General features: G+C 60.4%; 1 protein-coding gene across 1 annotated transcript; it reads left to right on the forward strand.

Moving 5' to 3' along the window:
- Positions 1–129: 129 nt before the first annotated feature.
- Positions 130–20,938, forward strand: LOC127567117 (E3 ubiquitin-protein ligase RNF31; the record flags this gene model as incomplete). The annotated part of the gene is made up of 11 exons (XM_052009806.1): positions 130–336; positions 1,540–1,713; positions 2,648–2,746; positions 7,623–7,712; positions 9,212–9,326; positions 10,045–10,163; positions 13,987–14,100; positions 14,743–14,800; positions 16,612–16,708; positions 18,558–18,726; positions 18,978–20,938. Coding segments are annotated over 11 exons (1,293 nt in total), but the record flags the coding sequence as incomplete, so codon positions are not given.
- Positions 20,939–22,882: the final 1,944 nt, after the last annotated feature.

Genomic DNA, 22,882 nt, shown 5'->3' on the forward strand with positions numbered 1-22,882 from the left:
CCCCTCTCCTCGTCCACCCCCCCTCTCCTCCTCCACCCCCCCTCTCCTCCTCCCCCCTCTCCTTTCCACCCCTCTCACCCTTCCCCCCCCCCCGCCCCCACTCACCCTCTGCCCCTCTCTCCCCCCCAGCGGGTGCTGCGTCAGATCCTGGCCACCTACAACCTGCCGAGCTGGGGCCGTGCGGAGATTGCGCTGAGCCTGATGCAGGAGGGCAACCAGCACTACCAGCTCCACGATGTGGTGGAGGCAGTGCGGGAGTCCCAGGACCGCGAGTTCATCAAGCGCTCTCTCTCCCTTAACTGCCTCATCTGCTTCTCGCTTTACCCTCGCAGCAAGGTGGGTCTGGTGCCGCAGCATGGGGAATGGGGACACACCCCGGCGGGGTGGGGGGGGGGACAGAAGGGGAGTGGACACACACCCTGGGGGGATGGGAAAGGGGAGCGGACACACCCCTAGGGGACGGGTAAGGGGAGTGGACACACACCCTGGGGGGACGAGGAAGGGGGCAGACACACCCCGGGGAGGGGGGTGGGGGAACGGGAAAGAGGAGCAGACACAGACACACCCCGGGGGGGGGGGGGGGGCAGGAAAGGGGAGCGGACACACTCTGGGGGACATGGAAGGGAGGCAGACACACCCCGGGAGGAATGGGGCACAGACACACGGAGATAGACACCCCCACACACGCCCCCCCCCCCACACACGCCCCCCCCCACACACGCCCCCCCCCCACACACGCCCCCCCCCACACACGCCCCCCCCACACGCCCCCCCCACACGCCCCCCCCACACGCCCCCCCCACACCCCCCCCCCCACACACCCCCCCCCACACACCCCCCCCACCCCCACCCACACCCCCCCCACACACCCCCCACACACACCCCCCACACACCCCCCCCACACACACCCCACACACACCCCCCACACACCCCCACCCACACCCCCCCACACACCCCCCCCACACACCCCCCCACACACACCCCCACACACACACCCCCCCCACCCCCCCACACACCTCCCCCACACAGCTCCCCCACACACCTCCCCCACACACCTCCCCCACACACACCCCCCCACACCCACACACACCCCCACACACACCGCCACACACCCCCACACCCACACACCCCCACACCCACACACCCCCACACCCACACACACACCCCCCACACACACACACCCCCCACACCCACACACACCCCCCCCACACCCCCCCCACACACCTCCCCCACGCACCCCCCCACGCACCCCCCCACGCACCCCCCCCACGCACCCCCCCACACACCCCCCCCCACACACCCCCCCACACATCCCCCCCCCACACACCCCCCCCACACACCCCCCCACACACCCCCCCACACCTCCCCCCCCCACATCCCCCCCCCCCACACACCCCCCACACACAGCGCCTGAGGTCAGGATCGAAACCGGGTCTCTGGAGCTGTGAGGTAGCAGCTCCATCCGCCGGGCCGCCGGTGCCCTGGCGACGCTGTCGCTGTGATCGGAGGGACCCACTGCCGTTCTCGCTCGCCTCCCAGACGCAGACGCTGACCTCCTGCGAGTGCACCATCTGCCAGGGCTGCTTCAAGGACTACTTCACCTTCACGGTGCGGGAGAAGCACATCAAGGACCTGGTGTGTCCCGGCTGCTCCAAGCCCGACATCGACGATGAAGCCCAGAGGCTCAGTTACTTCTCCACCCTGGACGTGCAGGTGAGGACCTCCCATGTCCCGGTTCCCAGCCCACTGCTCCTCCCTCCCTCCCTCATGGGGGGGTGTCCATTGCTCAACGTGTTTAAAACATGGAATGTTTGGTTTTGCGGGAATGAAGGGATGTGACTGGTGCAAGAGAACGGTACTGAGGTCAGATCTGAGTGGGCATGAGGGGCTTCAGTGGCCTTTTGTTGTGTTCTGTTGACCCTCGAGGGGCTCAACACCGTCCAGGACAGATCCCCCGGCTTGGTGCCCGTACCCGCCCCCTCCACCCACCCGCCCCCGTCCCCAAATCCTCACCCCCTTCACCACCGGTCCACCGTGACCGCGGCGTGCAGCGTCTACCAGACCTGCTGTGGTTACTGGGCCAGGGTGGTCCGACACCACCTCCGGAACCCCCCACCTCTCCCGCCCGTGGAGGACGAGGGGGAAAGGGGGACACCACCACTCACAGATTCCCCCTCTGCCGACCCATCTGGGAAACACCTACCAACATCCTCAAGGGACGGTCAGGCATGGGTGATAAATCCTGAAGTTGCCAGCAAGCAGCGGGGCCATTTGTCGTCTTCCCAGAACGAATTGGCAGCATGTCAAAGTGGCTGCCATCTTCCCCTCACCGAGGTGGCCGCCGCCCTCCCCCCTCACCGAGGTGGCCGCCGCCCTCCCCCCTCACCGAGGTGGCCGCCGCCCTCCCCCCTCGTCGAGGTGGCCGCCGCCCTCCCCCCTCGTCGAGATGGCCGCCGCCCTCCCCCCTCGTCGAGATGGCTGCCGTCTCCCCTCATTGGGGAGGGGGGTGAGGGGTTGGGATATTGGGGTAGGAGTTTCCCAGTATTGCGATTTGCGGCGGGACAGGGTCTGGTCCCAAACACGGGGGCGGGGAGCGTGGGTCTGTATTTGAGGCTGAATCCTTTAGTTTCTCCCTCTCCTCCCCCAGCTGCGAGACTGCCTGGACACGGACGTCTACAACCTCTTCCACAAGAAGCTGACCGAGAGAACGCTGATGACCGACCCCAAGTTCAAGTGGTGCACACACGTGAGACCACCTCCCACCGGCAGGGCGAGGGGAAGGGGCCTGGGGTCTGGGTGACGGGTGTTGGGGGTTGTCCGGGCAACGATCGGGGTCACGGTCACAGAGTAATGCAGCGCGGATACAGGCCCTTCGGCCCAACCAGTCCTTGCCGACCACCGTGCCCACCCAGCTAGTTCCAATTTCCTGCGTTCGGCCCATATCCCTCTAAGCCCTGTCCCTATCCAAGTGCTTCTCAAATGATGCTGTTGTACCTGCCTCACCCACTTCCTCTGGCAGCTCGTTCTACACACTCACCACCCCCCGCGTGAATAAGTTGCCCCTCAGACCCCTTTTAACTCCTTTCCCCTCTCACCATAAACCAAAGCCCCCCTAGTTTGGACTCCCCTACCCTGGGGGAAAGACTTACCGTCCACCTTAACTGCGCCTCTTATCATTTTAAACCTTTCTATAAGGTCGCCCCTCATTCTCCTACGTTCCAAGGAATAAAGACCTAGCCTGGCCAGCCCCTCCCTGTAACTCAGGCCCTCTAGTCCTGGCAACATCCTCATGAATCTTCTCTGTGCTTTGCAGTTTAACCAGCTTTCCTAGAACAGGGTGACCAGAACTGTACACAGTGCTCCAAGTGTGGCCTCACCAACGACTTGTACAACTGCAATGTAATGTCCCAGCTCCTGTACTCAGTGCCCTGACTGATGAAGGCCAGCGCGCTAAATGCCTTTTTCACCGCCCTGTCTACCTGTGATGCCGCTTTCAATGAACTATGCACTTGCACTCCTAGGTCCCTCTGTTCCATTGTACTCCCCGGTGCCCGACCATTCACGGTACAAGTCCTACGCCGGTTTGACTTTCCAAAATGCATCACCTCGCACTTCTCTGGATTGAACTCCATTTGCCGCTCCTGGGCCCACTTCCCCGACTGATCAAGATCCCCCTGTAATCTACGATAACCTTCACTATCAACACCTCCTAATTTTGTGTCATCCGCAAACTTACTGATCAAGCCTTGTGCATTTGCATCCAAATCATTTATAGAAATAACCAATAACAAGTGTCCCAACACCGACCCCTGCGGCACACCACTGGTCACCGGCCTCCACTCCGAGAAATGACCTTCAACCACCTCCCTCTGCTTCCCACCTCCGAGCAAATTTTGAATCCACCTGACTAGCTCTCCCCAGATTCCATGGGACCTCACCTTCCAGACCAGCCTTCCATGCAGGACCTTGTCGACGGCCTTGCTGAAGTCTAAATAGACAACATCCACTGCCCTCCCCTCATCTACCCTTTTGGTTATCTCTTCATAAAACTGCAAGATTTGCCAAGCACGACTCTCCACACACAAAGCCACGTTGACTCCTCCTAATCAGATTCGGTCTGTCCAAATGCTGGTAGATCCTGTCCCTCAGAATTCCCTCCAGTAACTTCCCCACCACTGATGTCAGGCTGACCGGCCTGTAGATCCCTGGCTTGTCCTTCCTGTTTAAAAAAACAGAACAACACTATCCACCTTCCAGTCTTCGGGAACTTCCCCAGTGGCTAACGATGAAGAAAATATCACCGCAATTTCTCCAGCCTCCCACAAAGTCCGAGGAGGCACTCGGTCAGGCCCTGGGGATTTATCTACCTTAACGTGCTGTAAGGCTGCAAATACCTCCTCCCTGGTCATACGAATGTTCTCCGAAACATCTCCACTTGTTTCGCTTATCTCTTGAGCAACCATGATTTTCTCCTTGATAAATACCGAGTAGAAATACTAGTAGAAAATCCCACCCATCTCCTGCGGCTCGAGACATCAGCGGCCCTGCTGATCTTTAAGAGGAACTACTCTCTCCTGAGCCACCCTCTTAATATAGCTATCGAACCTCTTGGGGTTTTCCTTCGCCTTACCTGACAGATCCATCTTATACCTCCTCTTTGCCCTCCAGATTTCCCTCTTGTGTATTAATCAAGGGATTCACTCATCCCCCGACCTCCTTAACCCAATGTGTGCTTCCTTCTTTTTACTGAGCCTCAACATCTCTCATCAGCCTGGGTTCCCCAAACTTGCCAGGTTAACTCTTCACCCTAACAGGAACATGCTGCCCCTGGACCCTCAATGTCACGCTCTTTAAAGCTTCCCATTCGCCACTCGTTCCTTTCCCCCTCAAACAGGCTCCACCCAATCGACCTCTGCTAGATCCGGCCTAATTCCCCCCAAAACTAGCCCTGCTCCAGTTTAGTTCCCTAACCTGTCGACCTGTTCCATAACTTTCTTAAAACTAATAGAATTTTGGTCACTGGACCCAAAGTGCTCGCCGGCAGACTCTTGGTATTGGTGTTGGTTTATTATTGTCACTTGTATCGAGGTACGGGGAAAAACTTGTCTTACAAACCGATCGTACAGATCAATTCATTACACAGTGCAGTTACATTGGGTTAGTACAGAGTGCATTGATGTAGTACAGGTAAAAACAATAACAGTACAGAGTAAAGTGTCACAGCTACAGAGAAAGTGCAGTGCAATAAGGTGCAAGGTCACAACAAGGTAGATCGTGAGGTCAGAGTCCATCTCATCGTATAGGGGAACCATTCAATAGTCTTATCACCGTGGGGTAGAGGCTGCCCTTGAGCCTGGTGGTACGTGCCCTCAGGCTCCTGTATCTTCTACCCGATGGGAGAGGAGAGAAGGGAGAATGTCCCGGGTGGGTGGGGGTCTTTGATTATGCCGGCTGCTTCACCAAGACAACAAGAAGTAAAGACAAAGTCTGCGGAGGGGAGGCTGGTGTCCGTGACGCGCTGGGCTGTGTCCACAACTCTCTGCGGTTTCTCGCGGTCCTGGGCAGAGCAGTTGCCGTTCCAAGCCGTGATACATCCAGATAGGATGCTTTCTATGGTGCATGGGTAAAAGTTGGTGAGAGTCAAGGGGACAAACCGAATTTCTTTAGCCTCCTGAGGAAGTAGAGGCGCTGGTGAGCTTCTGCCACTTGACCTGCCTCTCTCCCCAGGAGAAGGTCCAGTGTTCACACCCTTGATATATTGACTCAGGAAACATTCCCGGACAACTTTCACCCTGTCCAAGCCCTCGACACTCTGGCTGGCCCAGTCAATACCGGGTAAATTAAAATCTCCCACTAATACAACCCTATTACAACTATGAGCAATTTCTCCACACATCAGCTCCTCAAGTTCCTGTTGATCATTTGGGGGTGGTGGGGGGGGGGGGGGGGGGTTGGTCTATAATACAGCCCCACTAAAGTGACCCTCCCCTTCTTGTTTCTAAGTTCTACCCGTACGGCCTCACTGGATGATTTCCCCCAAGAACGTCATCTCCAGGTACTGCTGTTATCTCCTCCCTTGTCAAAAAGGCAACACCGCTCCCCTTTGCTTACCTGTACCCCTGCCACGCCTGCAGCATCTGAACCCCGGAACACTGAGCTGTCGGTCCTCAGAGCCAATCCACGCTTTGACAGCTTTACCTGTTAAAGCTCGTGCATGCAGTTTAACTGGGTCTTCCTTTCCCTCCTTCGCTGTGCCCCTGACTGTCCTGATCACCAAACGTGCTCTGGCTGGCTGCCACTTTATCCCGTGACCTGCTCCTGCTCAGAGTCCCGCCCCACTGCCAATCCAGTTTAAATCCTCCCGTGCAGCACAAAGCAAGTTTCCCTGCAAGGATATTGGTCCCTTCTGTTGTGCAGGTGCAACATGTCCCCCTTCGTACAGGTCGCCTCTGCCCCAGAAGAGATCCCAAGTTGTCCAAGAAACCGGAATCCCTAACTCCTCAGCCACGCATTCATCTGGCCTCTGCTATTTCTGGCGCCGGGAGCAATCCGGAGATCACTACCCTCGAGGTCCTGCTTCTGACCTCTCTCCCCTACACTCATTCTGCAGGTCCTCATACCTGGTTCTATCCACGTCGTCGGTCCAACGTGTACAGCGACCTCTGGCTGTTCGCCCTCCCCCCTCAGAGACCTCCTTGACCCTGGCACCAGGGAGGCAACACACCGTCCTGGTGCCTCTTCTGCGGCTACAGGGTCTCCTGTCTGGCCCCCCTCACTGCCGAGTCTCCCGTCACTGCCCTGTCTGACTGCACCTTTCCCTCAGAGCCGGTCACAGTGCTGGAGAGCTGACTGCTGCCCTGAGCAGCTGGAAGATCATCCTCCCTCCACCCTGCTCCCCCGCTCCCCGACAGGATCCAGAGACGCTGGTCCCCTTTGACTCTCACCAACTTTAACCGATGCACCACAGAAAGCATCCCATTTGGATGCATCACGGCTTGGTACACCAGCTGCTCTGCCCAGGACCGCAAGAAACTGCAGAGAGTTGTGGACGCAGCCCAGCGCATCACGGACACCAGCCTCCCCTCCTTGGACTCTCGCTGCCTTGGTGAAGCAGCCGGCATAATCAAAGACCCCACCCATCCGGGTCATTCTCTCTTCTCTCCTCTTCCATTGGGTAGAAGATACAGGAGCCTGAGGGCACGTACCATCAGGCTCAAGGACAGCTTCTACCCCACTGTGATAAGACTATTGAACGGTTCCCTCATATGATGAGACGGACTCTGACCTCACGATCTACCTTGTTGTGACCTTGCACCTTATTGCACTGCACTTTCTCTGTAGCTGTGACACTTTACTCTGTACTGTTATTGTTTTTACCTGTACTACCTCAATGCACTCTGTACTAACTCAATATAACTGCACTGTGTAATGAATTGACCTGTACTATCGGTCTGCAAGACAAGTTTTTCACTGTACCTCGGTACAAGTGACAATAATATACCAATACCAGTAGTGGGGTGTGTGGGTGACGGTCAGGGTGGGGGGGGGGGGGAGCTTTTTGGGTGAGGGTCGATCTGTCGTCCTCCCTCTGACAGACTGCACTCTCTCCCCACCCCTCTCAGTGCTCCAATGGGTTTATCTACGACGGGAACCAGAGCCGGGTGACTTGCCCTCAGTGTCAGGGCAGCTTCTGTGTGGAGTGCAGGAGGCCGGTGAGTAATGGAGACCCGGCATGGGGGCCGTCTGCTCCGCGCACACTCCGCGCCATCCTCCCCTCCCCCCTCACCCACCTCGCCGTCCTCCCCTCCCCCCTCACCCACCTCGCCGTCCTCCCCTCCCCCCTCACCCACCTCGCCGTCCTCCCCTCCCCTCCCCCCACCTCGCCGTCCTCCCCTCCCCCCCTCGCCGTCCTCCCCTCCCCCCCTCGCCGTCCTCCCCTCCCCCCCTCGCCATCCTCGCCTCCCCCCACCTCGCCGTCCTCGCCTCCCCCCACCTCGCCGTCCTCCCCTCCCCCCCTCCCCGTCCTCCCCTCCCCCCCACCCACCTCGCCGTCCTCCCCTCCCCCCCACCTCGCCGTCCTCGCCTCCCCCCCACCTCGCCGTCCTCGCCTCCCCCCACCTCGCCGTCCTCGCCTCCCCCCACCTCGCCGTCCTCGCCTCCCCCCACCTCGCCGTCCTCGCCTCCCCCCACCTCGCCGTCCTCGCCTCCCCCCACCTCGCCGTCCTCGCCTCCCCCCACCTCGCCGTCCTCGCCTCCCCCCACCTCGCCGTCCTCGCCTCCCCCCACCTCGCCGTCCTCGCCTCCCCCCACCTCGCCGTCCTCGCCTCCCCCCACCTCGCCGTCCTCGCCTCCCCCCACCTCGCCGTCCTCGCCTCCCCCCACCTCGCCGTCCTCGCCTCCCCCCACCTCGCCGTCCTTCCCCCTTCCCCCCTCGCCGTCCTTCCCCCTTCCCTCCCTCGCCGTCCTCCCCTCCCCCCCTCGCCGTCCTCCCCTCCCCCCTCGCCGTCCTCCCTTCCCCCCTCGCCGTCCTTCCCCCTTCCCCCCCTCGCCGCCCTCCCCTCCCCCCTCGCCGCCCTCCCCTCCCCTCCCGCTGTCCTCTCCTCTCGCCGTCCTCTCCCCTCCCGCCGTCCTCTCCCCCTCGACGTCCTGCCCCTCGCCATGCTGGCCCCCCCTCGCCGTCCATCCTCCCCTCCCGCCGTCCTCCCCTCCCGCCGTCCTCTCCCCCTCGGCATGCCGTCCCCCCCCTCCCCCCTCGCCGTCCTCTCCCCCTCGCCGTCCTCTCCCCCTCGCCGTCCTCTCCCCCTCGCCGTCCTCTCCCCCTCGCCGTCCTCTCCCCCTCGCCGTCCTCTCCCCCTCGCCGTCCTCTCCCCCTCGCCGTCCTCTCCCCCTCGCCGTCCTCTCCCCCTCGCCGTCCTCTCCCCCTCGCCATGCCGTCCCCCCTCCCGCCCTTGCCGTCCCCCCTCCCGCCCTTGCCGTCCCCCCCCCCACCCGTCTCTGCCCCCCCCACCCGTCTCTGCCCCCCCCACCCGTCTCTGCCCCCCCCCCCCCCCATTGAGATGGCTGCCGTCTTTTCTCCTTTCCCTCTATATTTATCTCCCTCCTCTGGCTCTCTCCCTCCCTCATTCCCCCCCCTCCCTCATTCCCCCTCTCCCTCTCCCCCTCTCCCTCTCCTTCCCTCCCTCTCTCCCCCTCTCTCTGTCCCCGTTCCCAGTGGGAAGCCCAGCACCAGGGAATCAGCTGCGAGGATTTCCAGAACTGGAAGCGGGAGAATGACCCGGAGTACCAGGCGCAGGGGCTGGCCGCCTACCTGAAGGAGAACGGGATCGGTGAGTGTGGAGCAGTGTCGTGGGGAGAGGGCGGGGTGACACGGGGAGGGGTCAAGGTGCCGCAGGGAGAACTCGGGGTGTCCCAGGGTGTGGGGGACACTCTGCGCTGCGGTGTCCCGGGATGGTGTGCCTGGGACCGTGGTCCAGGGGTTCGGGCTCTCGTCTGCTTATCGCCAAGATGATGAATTAATTTCATTACTTCTCCCTCCCCCCCCACCTGCCTGCCCCCCGCTCTCCCCCCCTCCTCTCTCCCCCTTCCCTCTCTCCCCCTTCCCTCTCTCCCCCTTCCCTCTCTCCCCCCTTCCCTCTCTCCCCCCTTCCCTCTCTCCCCCCTTCCCTCTCTCCCCCTTCCCTCTCTCCCCCGTCCCTCTCTCCCCCCCTCCTCTCTCCCCCGTCCATCTCTCCCCCTTCCCTCTCTCGCCCTTCCCTCTCTCCCCCCTTCCCTCTCTCCCCCCCTCCCTCTCTCCCCCTTCCCTCTCCCCCCCGTCCCTCTCGCCCCCCTACCCTCCCTCCCCTCCCTCCCTCCCCTCCCTCTCTCCCCTTTCCTCTCCCCCCTTCCCTCTCTCCCCCTTCCCTCTCTCCCCCTTCCCTCTCTCCCCCCTTCCCTCTCTCCCCCCTTCCCTCTCTCCCCCTCTTCCCTCTCTCCCCCTCTTCCCTCTCTCCCCCTCTTCCCTCTCTCCCCCTCTTCCCTCTCTCCCCCCACTCCATCTGCGGAAAGACTGTCCGAAGTGCAAATTCCGCTACGCACTGGCTCGAGGCGGCTGCATGCACTTCACCTGCTCCCAGTGTCAGCATGAGTTCTGCAGTGGATGTTACAACACCTTCCTGGGCAAGAAGGTCAGTCACTCGACTCCCTCCCAACCTCGTTATCGCTGGTACACAGGCAGCCCAGGCTCCCTCACACCGTACCTCAGTGACCCCTCTCCCCCAGCGCCCCGTGTCAGTGTCCCCACTGATGTTAACCGAGCTCCCTCACACCGTCCCTCAGTGACCCCTCTCCTCCAGCGCCCCGTGTCACTGACTGTGTCCCCACTGACGGTAACCCAGCTCCCTCACACCGTCCCTCAGTGACCCCTCTCCCCCAGCGCCCCGTGTTACTGACTGTGTCCCCGCTGACGGTAACCCAGCTCCCTCACACCGTCCCTGTGACCCCTCTCCCCCAGTGCCCCGTGTCACTGACTGTGTCCCCACTGACGGTAACCCAGCTCCCTCACACCGTCCCTCAGTGACCCCTCTCCCCCAGTGCCCCGTGTTACTAACTGTGTCCCCTCTGACGGTAACCCAGCTCCCTCACACCGTCCCTCAGTGACCCCTTTCCCCCAGCGCCCTGTTGTTTCTTTTTATTGTGGTTTACGGAATGACGGTGGTCACTATTATTTAGAAAATTGGGAGTGAATGTTTTAAGAATTCAACAGTAATTCTGATCGCCTTAAATCAACGATCAGACTTTGCAATTAAATGATCAACAATAGTCTAAGAAATGAACTAGCAGAGTGTGTAAAGGTGTTACGTTAGATCAGTACTATGAGTAACCAATGGGAGAACAGGCTATTTTGGATCCAGTTTTAATTGACTCCAGGTATTAATTTGCTCCGGTCGGTCGGGAAGTGGCGCAGGGGTTAGAGTGGCTGCCTCAGTGTCCCAGAGACCCGGGTTTGATTCCGATCTCTGACGCTCTGTGTGTGTGTGTGTCTTTGGAGTTTGCACGCTCTCCCTCTGACACATAGCTTTCCCCCGGGTGCTCCGGTTTCCTCCCACACCTGGTGGGGGGTTGCTGAATTATCCACTCTGTTAGCGTTACGCTATTACAGCGCCAGCGACCCGGGTTCAAATCCCGCCGCTGCCTGCAAGGAGTTTGTAAGTACTCTCCCCGCATGTCTGCGCGGGTTTCCTCCGGGTGCTCCGGTTTCCTCCCACATTCCAAAGACGTACGGGTTGGGAAATTGTGGGCGTGCTACGTTGGCGCCGGAAGCGTGACGACACTTGCGGGCTGCCCCCAGAACACTCTACACAAAAGGTGCATTTCACTGTGTGTTTCGATGTACGTGTGACTAATAAAGAGATCTAAGATCTAAATTGTTGGAGGGAGGGTGTGAGAGGGTTACTTGGGAATGGGGGGAGGATAAATTAGTATCAGTGTGATGACCGTCATGGTGAGCTGAGGTCAGGATCGAACCCAGGTCTCTGGAGCTGTGAGGCAGCAGCTCGAAGCAGTGTGCCTCTCTGTTTCCCGTTGCACATAAGATCCCATTGAAAATCCTCCCTGGACTCGGGGGGGGGGGTGGTAGGGACGGTGTTTCCCCCCTGACCGGGGTGTCCAGGAGGGGGTCGACGTCTCAGAATAAGGTGTCAAAGTCAAGTTTTTTTGTCATCTGCACAATTCCGTGAAAAGTTTACTTGAAGCAGCATCACAGGCACACAGCATCAGAGACCACGGTAGTGTAGAGGTTAGCGTAACGCTATTACAGCGCCAGTGACCCGGGTTCAATTCTGGCCGCTGTCTGCAAAGAGTTTGTACGTTGTCCCCGTGTCTGCGTGGGTTTCCTCCGGGTGCAACATTCACAAGTAAAACGTAAATTAAACGTTAATTATGCACAAGTTTTACAAGAGAGAACACAATTAGACCAGATAATTGTGTTTCAGTGCAGAGCAATCAAAGTCATCACAGTGTTGCTGTACTAAGGTAGTGATTAGGGTTGTGCCGGTTGGTCCAAGAACCGAATGGTTGAAGGGAAGTAGCTGTTCCTGAACCCCGGTGGAGGTGGAGCGTCCTAAGAATCTCAGGAGGCTCGTCCTCGTCAGGGGAGTCCAGAACCAGAGGGCCCAGTCAGTTTGAGATGGAAAAGCTGAAGAATTTCTTCTCTCGGACGGTTGTGAGTCTTCGCAACTCTTCGCCACGGAGTCCTGGTGCGTCCTTAAGGCCGGGATAGTCAATCGAGTTGACTGTCGTCTGCACAAGTCATGTGTGCACGGGGGCAGTGAGGAGCTTACTTGCAGCAGCGTCACAGGCACAGAGCGTCAGACACACAACGTTCACAAGAAAAACATAAATTAAACATGATATGCATCCTTACAAGAAAGAATACAGTCAGAACAACAGGAAAAAGTCGATTGTAGTGCAAATGGTCCCAGTGTTGCTGTACTGAGGTAGTGATTAGGGTTGTGCCGGTTGGTTCAAGAACCAAATGGTATTGGTTTATTATTGTCACTTGTACTGAGGTACAGTGAAAAAACTTGTCTTGTAAACTGATTGTACAGGTCAATTCAATCCACAGTGCAGTTACATTGAGTCAGTACAGAGTGCATTGAGGTAGTACAGGTAAAAACAATAACAGTACAGAGTAAAGTGTCACAGCTACAGAGAAAGTGCAGTGCAATAAGGTCACAACAAGGTAGGTCGTGAGGTCAAGAGCCCATCTCATCGTATAAGGGAACCGTCCAATAGTCTTATCACAGTGGGGTAGAAGCTGTCCTCAAGTCTGGTGGTACGTGCCCTCTGGTTGAAGGGAAGTCGCTGTTCCTTAACCTGGTGGTGTGGGGACTTCAGGCTTCTGTACCTCCAGCCTGATGGTAGCTGTGAGAAGGCGGCACGGCCCAGATGGTGGGGATCTTTGACGGTGGGCGTTGCCTTCTTGAGGCAGCTCCTCCTGTGGATACCACCGATGGTGGGGAAGGATGTGCCCGTGATACGTTGGGCTGAATCGACGACTCTGCAGCTTCTTACGTTCCTGCGCACTCCAATTGACGCCAAGAAAGCTCACCAGTGCCTCTACTTCCTCAGGAGGCTAACGAAATTTGCTTTGACCCCTTTGACTCTCACCAACTTCTATTGATGCACCATCTTATCTGGATGCATCATGGCTTGGTACGGCAACTGCTCTGCCCAGGACCACAAGAAACCGCAGAGAGCAGTGGACACAGCCCAGCGCATTACAGACACCAGCCTCCCCTCCTTGGACTCTGTCTTTACCTCTCGCTGCCTTGGTGAAGGAGCCGGCATAATCAAAGACCCCACCCACCCAGGACATTCTCCCTTCTCTCCTCTCCCATTGTGCAGAAGATACAGGAGCCTGAGGGCACGTACCACCAGGCTCAAGGACAGCTTCTATCCCACTGTGATGAGACTATTGAACGGTTCCCTTATACCATGAGATGGACTCTGACCTCACGATCTACCTTGTTGTGACCTTGCACCTTATTGCACTGCACTTTCTCTGTAGCTGTGACACTTTACTCTGTTCTGTTATTGTTTTTACCTGTACTACATCAATGCACTCTGTACTAACCCAATGTAACTGCACTGTGTAATGAATTGATCTGTACGATCGGTTTGTAAGACAAGTTTTTCCCCGTACCTCGATACAAGTGACAATAATAAACCAATACCAATACCAGACCCTGATGCATGTTGGCTGTTGAGGACAGAGATGGGAAGAAATCTCCAGTCACTGAGTTTTGGATGTGAAGGGAACGGGAGGGTTGGGGGGTGGGGGTGAGGATGGGGAGGGAGACGGGGTTAGTGCAGGGGAGTGGGGCTGAGGCCTTGCTAAGTGGGAGAGGCAGGAAATGGGGAGCGGATCCCCCTCGCCGTTCCCTTCCCGCTTCCCAGCCCCCCACCCCGACCCCTCTGGGTGACCCCGTGGTCTTTGCTGCCCCTCAGAAGTGCAACGATCCCTCCTGCCGCTTGAAGGACAGCCTACACGCGCACCACCCACGGGACTGTCTGTCCTACCTCCGGGACTGGCCCGTCCCAAGGCTGCAGGAGTTGTTACAGGTAAACAGGAGGGGGGAGGGGAGGGAGATAGAGGGGAGGGGGCGGAGTGTCGTGTGGGGTGGGGTTGCGGAGAGTTTGGGACACGGGGAGGCAGTTGGAGGGTACCTGGGAGGCTGCCGTCACCGGAGAGTGAGGGCTCACCGAGTCGAGCAGCCCCGTTGTTGGGAGAGGGGGGTGGGGGAATGGAGGGGAAGGCTTGGAGGGGGTGGCGGGAGGTGACTGGGTAGGGGAGGGAGGGAGGGATGGAGGTGAGGAGGGGTGGGGGTGAGATTGGGCGGTGGTGATTGGAAGTGGCAAAGTACCGGAGGTGGGGGGAGGAGATGAGAACGTGGGGGGGGGGGGGGGTGGGGGAGAGGCAAGGGTGGACGACGAGGGGGGGAAGAGTTGGAGAAAGGAGGGGGAGAGGTGGTGGGGGAGGGAGGAGAGGGCAGGCGAGAGCAAGATGGGGAGGGCAAGGGTGGGTGGGGGAGAGAAGGGGGAGGTGGGGAGTGAGAACGATTGGGTGCAGAGGGAGAGGTAACCGGGGCAACATTGGGTGGGGGGGGGTAGCCACGATGGCGTTGGATACCCCAGGGTGTGGACCCCTCCCCCGGGGGTCAGTGATTTACCCTGATGCCTCTCCTTCTCCCCCCTCCTCTGCAGAAATACGGGGTGAACTTCGACACGGAGCCCCCAGTGGGGGCCGAGGCGACTCCCGGAGGTGAGAGTTCGGTCCGAGGACGTGTCGGCACCGTGCGCGGCACCCCCCCCCCCACCCCCAACGCCCTCCTGCCCTCCTCCCGGGAACTCCCCCTCACCGCCCCCCTCCTCCCTCCTCCCGGGAACTCCCCCTCGCCGCCCCCCTCCGCCCTCCTCCTGGGAACTCCCCCTCACCCGCCCCCCCCCCCACCCTCCTCCCGGGAACTCCCCTCACCGCCACCCACCCCCCACCTCCTCCCGGGAACTCCCCCTGCACCGCCCCCCCCCCCACCCTCCTCCCGGGAACTCCCCTCACCGCCCCCCCCGCCCTCCTCCCGGGAACTCCCCCTCACCGCCCCCCCCCCACCCTCCTCCCGGGAACTCCCCCTCACCGCCCCCCCCGCCCTCCTCCCGGGAACTCCCCCTCACCGCCCCCCCCCCCCCCCCCTCCTCCCGGGAACTCCCCCTCACCGCCCCCCCCCCACCCTCCTCCCGGGAACTCCCCCTCACCGCCACCCCCCCCACCCTCCTCCCGGGAACTCCCCCTCACCGCCCGCTGCCCTCCTCCCAGGAACCTGCACCTCGTCACGCCCTCCTCCCTCCATCAGCACCCTCCCCTTCCCCCCCACTCCCTTCCCCCCCCACTCCCTCCCTCCCTCCCCCACTCCCACCAACTCTCCCCCTCCTCCCTTCTCCCCCTCCCCCTCCTCCCCTCTCCCCCTCCCCCTCCTCCCCTCTCCCCCTCCCCCTCCTCCCCATCCCCTCCCCCCGCCTCTACCACCTCCTCTGGCAGCTGGTTCCACACCCCCACCGCCCTCTGTGTGGGAAAAGTTGCCCCTTTTAAACCTTTCCCCCTCTCACCGTAAACCCGCGCCCTCTAGTTTTAGAATCCCCCTACCCTGGGGGGAAACAGACGGTGACCGTCCCGCCTTATCGACGCCCCTTGTGGTTTTATAAACCTCCCTCAGTTCACCCCTCAGCCTCCTCCGCTCCGGGGAAAACAGTCCCAGCCCTGTCCGGCCTCTCCTTATAACTCAAGCCCTCCGGTCCCGGCGACGTCCCCGTGAACCTTTCCCGCACCCTCTCCGGCTGAATCCCACCCTCCCTACAGCCGGGCGACCAGAACTGCGCCCAATACCCCAGGTGGGGGTCTCACCGACGACGTGTACAGCTGTAACGGGACGTCCCACCTCCTGTACTCGGTGCCCCGACCGATGAAGGCCAGCGTGCCCAACGCCTTCTTCACCGCCCCGTCTACCTGTGTCGCTACCTTCAGGGAACTGTGTCCCTGTACCCCTGGGTCTCTCTGTTCTACGACACTCCCCAGGGTCCCCGTCAGTCACCGTGTGAGTCCCATGTGATAGCACACGTGCTGGATTTTGCCCACTCGCTTAACCCATCCTGTGTCCTGTTCACAACGTGCTCCCCGACCCGTCTCCGTCAGCGGTACAGTTATTGCCAGAGTCACCAGTACACACAGAGACACGCAGAGACACACACAGACACGCAGGGACACACACACACACACACACACACACACACACACACACACACACACACACACACACACACACACACACGGCAGCGCTGGAAGGGGAGAGCAAAGAGCTGGCACCTGGTGGTGGGGCCGAATGGCCTATAACCATGCCGTACTGAGCAGGGCCGGGGGCTGGAAGGTGGAACTGGGCTGGGCCTTGCACCAGTGAGATGGGCCGGAAGGCCTTGAGGGTTGTCAGTGAGGCCCCCGTGGTGCCGGAAGTGGAGGTGGGGGGGGTGGGGGGGAGGCGGGTGAGTGTCCTGTTCACTAACTGTCCCCCCCCCCACCAACCACAGGTCGGTGCCGGGTGATGCAGCAACGTGAGGAACAGGGCAAACTGACGGACGAGGCCTGTGGCACCGAGGCCCAGCGGGGGCACGCGGGGCTGTGCGAGTGAGTGCGGGGAGTGGGGGGGCTCCTCACTGGGGGCAGGGGGATCCCTCTCCCCCCTCACCCTCTCCCCCCTCACCCTCTCCCCCCTCACCCTCTCCCCCCTCACCCTCTCCCCTCCCCTCCCCCTCTCCCCCTCCCCCTCACACCCCCTCCCCTCCCCCCTTGTCCCCCCCTCTCCACCCCTCTCCACCCCTCTCCCCCCCTCCCCCTCCCCCCTCTCCCCCTCTCCCCCTCTCCCCCTCTCCCCCTCTCCCACTCTCCCCACCTCTCTCACTCTCCCCACCTCTCCCCACCTCCCACCCTCCCCTACCCCTCCCCACCCACTTTCCCCCTCCCCCCTCTCCCTCCCCCCTCCCTCCCCCCTCCCTCCCCCCTCCCTCCCCCCTCTCCCTCCCCCCTCTCCCTCCCCCCTCTCCCTCCCCCCTCTCCCTCACCCCTCTCCCCTCCCCCCATCCCTCTTCCCCATCCCTCCCTCCCCCCCTCCCTCTTTCCCCATCCCTCCCCTCCCCCCCCTCTCCCCCCCCCCCTCCTTATTCTCGTTACTTCTAAGTCCTGAGTCCAATCGCTCCTTCCTGGGAATTCCCGGGAAGCTGGCTCCGAGGAGTGTGAATCCTGCCGGGGAGGGGGGGGGGGGGGGGGGGGGGGGGGGGGGGGGGGGGGGGGGGGGGGGGGGGGGGGGGGGGGGGGGGGGAGGTGGGGTTGGGGTCGGGCTGACCCTGGTGGCACAGCCGTGGGAGACGCTGCCCCCGCCGCCGTGTGTGCGGAGTCCGCACACTCTCCCTGTGACCCTGCAAGTCCCCCCCATCCTGGGGGGGGGGGGGGAGGGGGCTCCAGTCCCTGAGATGTCCGGCTCGGTGGGTTCATCGGCCGCTGTGGTGCACGGGTTGGGGGAGGATCAGTGACGAGACGGATCGGTTGTGGGAGGGGGGTTGGGGTCGAGGGTGATGGGGACCCTGGGGGGGGGGGGGAGGGAGGAGGGAGGAGGGTGGACGGAGGGACCGACAGCTGCTCCCCTTCCTCGCGTTACATCTGATGCTGTGCTGCCTGCGATCTCATGTCTTCTCTCCATGTTACCTTCCCCCCCACCCCCATAACACCCCCACCAACCCCTTCCCCCCCACCCCCATAACACCCCCACCAACCCCTTCCCCCCCACCCCCATAACACCCCCACCAACCCCTTCCCCCCTACCCCATAACACCCCCACCAACCCCTTCCCCCCTACCCCATAACACCCCCACCAACCCCTTCCCCCCACCCCCATAACACCCCCACCAACCCCTTCCCCCCCACCCCATAACACCCCCACCAACCCCTTCCCCCCCACCCCATAACACCCCCACCAACCCCTTCCCCCCACCCCCATAACACCCCCACCAACCCCTTCCCCCCACCCCCATAACACCCCCACCAACCCCTTCCCCCCATCCCCATAACACCCCCACCAACCCCTTCCCCCAACTACCCCCATAACACCCCCACCAACCCCTTCCCCCCACCCCCATAACACCCCCACCAACCCCTTCCCCCCACCCCCATAACACCCCCACCAACCCCTTCCCCCCACCCCCATAACACCCCCACCAATCTCTACACACCCTGCTTCACACCCCCACCCCCCCAACACCCTCCCTCTCACCCTTCACCCACCACCTCCCATTGTTCCCCCTCCCCCCTCCCTCCCCTCCCCCTCCCTCCCTGTTCCGCCTTTACCTCCCCTCCCCTCCCTCCCCCCTCTGCCCCTCCCTGTTGCCCCTCTGCCCCTCCCCTCCCCCTCTTCCCCATCTACCCCTCCCCTCCCCGTTCCCCCTCTACCCCTACCTCCTCCCGTTCCCCCCACCCCCCACAGGTCCCACTACAAGGAGTACCTGGTGAGCCACATCAACGGCCACTCGCTGGACCCGGCGCAGCTGTACAGCGAGGGGGAGATGGAGCGGTTCCTGGCCCGCTGCGGGAGACCCCAAGCCCCCCGGGGTCCCAACGAGGACGAGGCCCAGTACAGGGGCCGGCTGCTCAAGGTGTGGGGGGGGGGGGGGCTGCCGAGGGAGGGGGAGGGAGGACCAGGCCACAGCTTGGTGTGCGGGGTGGGGGGGGGGTGGAGGGGCGAGGGGTTTGGGACACAAGGAGGGACGAGGGGGGTTGGGGAGGGGCGAGAGGGGGTAAGACGGAGGGGGGGTGGGGCGTGGGGGAGGGGCGGACGGGGGTGGGGCGTGGGGAGGTGTGGACTAGTCCAGTCTCGCTGATCTCTGTTCTGCCCCCACCCCCCCAGGTGATCACCGGCATCCCCCTGGGGGACAAGGTGCCGAGGATCCGCAAGTGACAGCAGTTCCTGCAACGTGGCTTCCGTTCGGGATCAGGATCTGATGGACCAGGACCTGTCCCTGTGCCCTGCACACTCTTCCCCCCCCCCCCCCCCCCCACCTTCCCCCTCGCCTGTCCTGCACGCTCCCCCTCCCCTTCCCCCTCACCTGTCCAGCATGGTCCCCCTCACCCCCTCTCCCCGCCCTTCTCGCCCCCTCCTCCTCCCCCCTCAGCCCCTCCCCCTCAGTCGCCCGGATGTGTCCCCGTCCCATGTGGGACGCCCCCCCCCCCCCGGTCCCAATCCCCCACCCCACTGCCCGGCCCTGACCACCCCCCGCCCCCCCCCCCCCCCCCCCACCCGCATCGACAGTCTAACGGAACGACGGTCCTCCGTTCGAAGGGGTCAGGAAGCCGGGAATTTTCGCAGCAATAAAAACCAAGAATGTTGGAAACACCCAGCAGGCTGGGCAGCGTCTGAGGAGAGGGAAGCCAGTGACGTTTCAGGTCTGAGATCCCCTCCACACAACCCAGAAACAAAAGCAAGGAAGGCAATTTAGTCTCCAGTGGCGGAGGAGGAGGGAGGGAGGGAGGGAGGTGTGGGTAGAACAAGAGGGAGTATCTCCGATGGGGGTAATAGGGGCAGTCCAGAGCAAGTTGCGCTGCTTCCGGTGTCCTGTGCTGGCAGTAGCAGCGGCTGCGGGATGTGCCCAGCAGTGACAGAACGTACCAATGCAGGGAGGAAACCCGAGCCACGTCGCAGGTTGAGGGAAAGAGGGAGTGACTCAGGAGTTGGGAGTCTGGAGGCTTGTGACAGGCCCAGAGGGAAGAGCTGGTGTCGGGCCCCGTAACAGTGCAGGGGGTGGTGGGGTCGGGGTGGGGGTGGGAGGGAGAATTAAAGTGACAGATAACCGGGAGCTCAGGGTCGCTCCTGTGTCCGAAGCGGCCACTGGTGAGCTTCTCGGAGAAGGTATTTCACTGGAGGTGTGTTGTAAGACAAGTTCTTTAAGGTCTCAAAGGGCAAGGACCCTGGACACGGAGTAGAAAAATGGTTTATTCACAGAGACAAACGTGAGGCAGAGTGAACGGGAACAGACACACACTTATATAATGCCTGCCATCCCCTGACTCTGTGCAAGCATCGGCTCGACGCTCCCGGGAATCTACTCAGGACGCTCCTAACCCCTGTGGAAGTGCACACTCTCACCAATGGTCCCTTCGGCGGGGTCTCGATTCCTGCAGCAGTCAAAAGAGAGAGAACCACGCTCACACGGCACTCTTTATAGTGCTGGAGGGCTGGGTGGAGCCAGCCCAGGTAGTTCAAACAGACCAATGTCTCGGGGCTGTAGTGTAAAAGATCATGGCTGTCATCTGACCGTGACAACCCTGACCTCTCTGGCCGGGATGACACCATTGAGCACATGGCCGAAAGCGACACTACTGTCGATCAAGGTCTGGCACCACCCACCCATTAGTGCCCACCTTGACCATTGGGCCTATGTATATACCTGTTGTACCTGGTCATGACATTTTTGAATCACCTAAGCTGGCTCCACCCAGCTCTCGGGCACTATAAAAAGTGCTGCACGTGCTGGTTCGTTCTCTCTCTCCCTCCGAGGATGTTGAGGTGAGCTGTACACTACTTCAGGGAAGATAGTTAAAGATCCCGGGGAGCATTAGAGCCAACGTTTGTCCAGATTCAAGGTGTTCTGTCATTGTACTGTTTATTCCTTGATCAGTTGTAACCAGTTCATTGTGTGTGTGTGTGTGTGTGTGTGTGCGTGCGCGGTCGCGCGTCTCACCTCTGTTGCGACTTCCCCCACGTCTCGCGATCACCTATGTGTGTGCGCGAGTGTGCGTCCATTCTGTCCCTGCTTTTGCCTTTGTAAGTAAATTTTCCCTTATTTTAAAATACAAAGACTTGTGTCTGAAGCCCTCCGCCTTTAAGACCCGAGAGAACCTTTTCAGTGTCCGATACTTAGGTGTGCACTAATGGGTGGGGGGTGGAGCCAAACCTTGATTGATGGTGATGTACCTTTCGACTGGAGTGGGGGGGGGGGGGGGGGGGCAGTGCGCTGTCACGTGAGAGCCACGACCCTCCACGATACAAGGTGGTGCAGAGGAGGGTTTTTAAAAAATTTTATTTACAGCGTGGTAACAGGCCCTTCTGGCCCAACGAGTCCACGCCGCCCATTTTAAACCCAAATTAACCTACCCGTACGTCTTTGGAATGTGGGAGGAAACCGGAGCACCCGGAGGAAACCCACGCGGACACACGGGGAGAACGTACAAACTCCTCACAGACAGCGACGGGAATCGAACCCCGATCGCTGGTGCTGTAATAGCGTTACGCTAACCGCTACGCTACCGTGCCGGGGGTGATCCTGGGTTCAGGGAGATGGCCTGACAGGGAGAGGTTAAACAGCCCGGGACTCGGCTGAAGGTTGGGCCCTTCAGTCGAGCTGCTACCTCGTGGCTCCAGAGACCCGAGTTCGGACCTGACCTCTCAACTTCAAGTCATCACAAGATGAAGGAGCAGAGGTAGACCATTCGGCCCGTCGAGTCTGCTCCGCTACCTCACCGTGAGCTAAACTATTCTCCCATCCAGCCCCAATTCCTGGCCTTTTCCCCATATCCCTTGATTCCCTGACTAATTAGATACCTATCAACCTCCTCCTTAAACACCCCCAGTGATCGGGCCTCCACAGTGGCAACGAGTTCCACAAATCCATGACCCTCTGGCTAAAGAAATTTCTCCGCATCTCTGTTCTAAATGGGTACCCTCTAATTCTAAGACTGTGCCCTCTAGTCCTGGATGCACCCACCGAGGGAAACAGCTTGGCCATATCTACCCTGTCCAGTCCTTTCAGCATACGAAATGTTTCTCCGAGATCCCCTCTCATTCTTCTGCACTCCAGTGAGTACAGTCCAAGAGCCGACAAACGCTCCTCATATGTAAGTCCTTTGTCATTCACCCATATGCTGTAAGGAGGAACGAAATGTCGTTTCCCCCAGACTCTCACAACAGAGGACGTACAGAGAACATACAATAAATGCAGGCAAAATAATAGTGCAAGCACATATAGTGCAAAAAACGGTCTATATAGGATACAAAATTAATGCAAAACTTGAGTTCAACAAAGAAAATCCAGAACTCAGTGTGTTGCACTCATTGTATAAACATGTTCAGTAGCGGCCAAAGTTCTTATACGCTGTTATGCAAACCAGGGCTTTTGGCGTGGCGTTTGTCTCCAGGATATTCAGGAGCCTGACAGCCTGGGGGGAAAAAGCTGTTGTACGGTCTAGTAGTTCTGGCCCGTGTGTGTGTGTGTGGAGTCTGCATGCTCTCTCTGTGACCCTGTGGGTTTCCCCCCAGGGGAGGGGGCTCCGGTTCCCTCCCACGTCCCGAAGACGTGTGGGGTCGGTGGGTTAATCAGCGGCTGTGGATTTTCCCCCACTGTGTGTGGGTGAGGGGGGAGTTGATAGGGTATCTTTATTAGTCACATACATCAAAACACACAGTGAAATGCATCTTTTTGCGTAGAGTGTTCTGGGGGGCAGCCCGCAAGTGTCGCCACGCTCCTGGCGCCAACGTAGCACGCCCACAACTTCCTAACCCGTACGTCTTTGGAATGTGGGAGGAAACCGGAGCACCCGGAGGAAACCCACGCAGACACACGGGGAGAACGTACGAACTCCTTACAGACAGCAGCCGGAATTGAACCCGGGTCGCTGGCGCTGTAATAGCGTCGTAACCGCTGCGATGATGGGACTGTGGGCGGGAAATGGAATTGGTGTAAATGGGTGGTCGGTGGTCAGCACAGACTCCGCGGGCCAAGGGGTCCGTCTCTCCCGTGCTGTGCTGTCCCGTGACGA

Source organism: Pristis pectinata, unplaced genomic scaffold (genome assembly GCF_009764475.1).
Source record: "Pristis pectinata isolate sPriPec2 unplaced genomic scaffold, sPriPec2.1.pri scaffold_120_arrow_ctg1, whole genome shotgun sequence".
NCBI classification, from domain to species: domain Eukaryota; kingdom Metazoa; phylum Chordata; class Chondrichthyes; order Rhinopristiformes; family Pristidae; genus Pristis; species Pristis pectinata.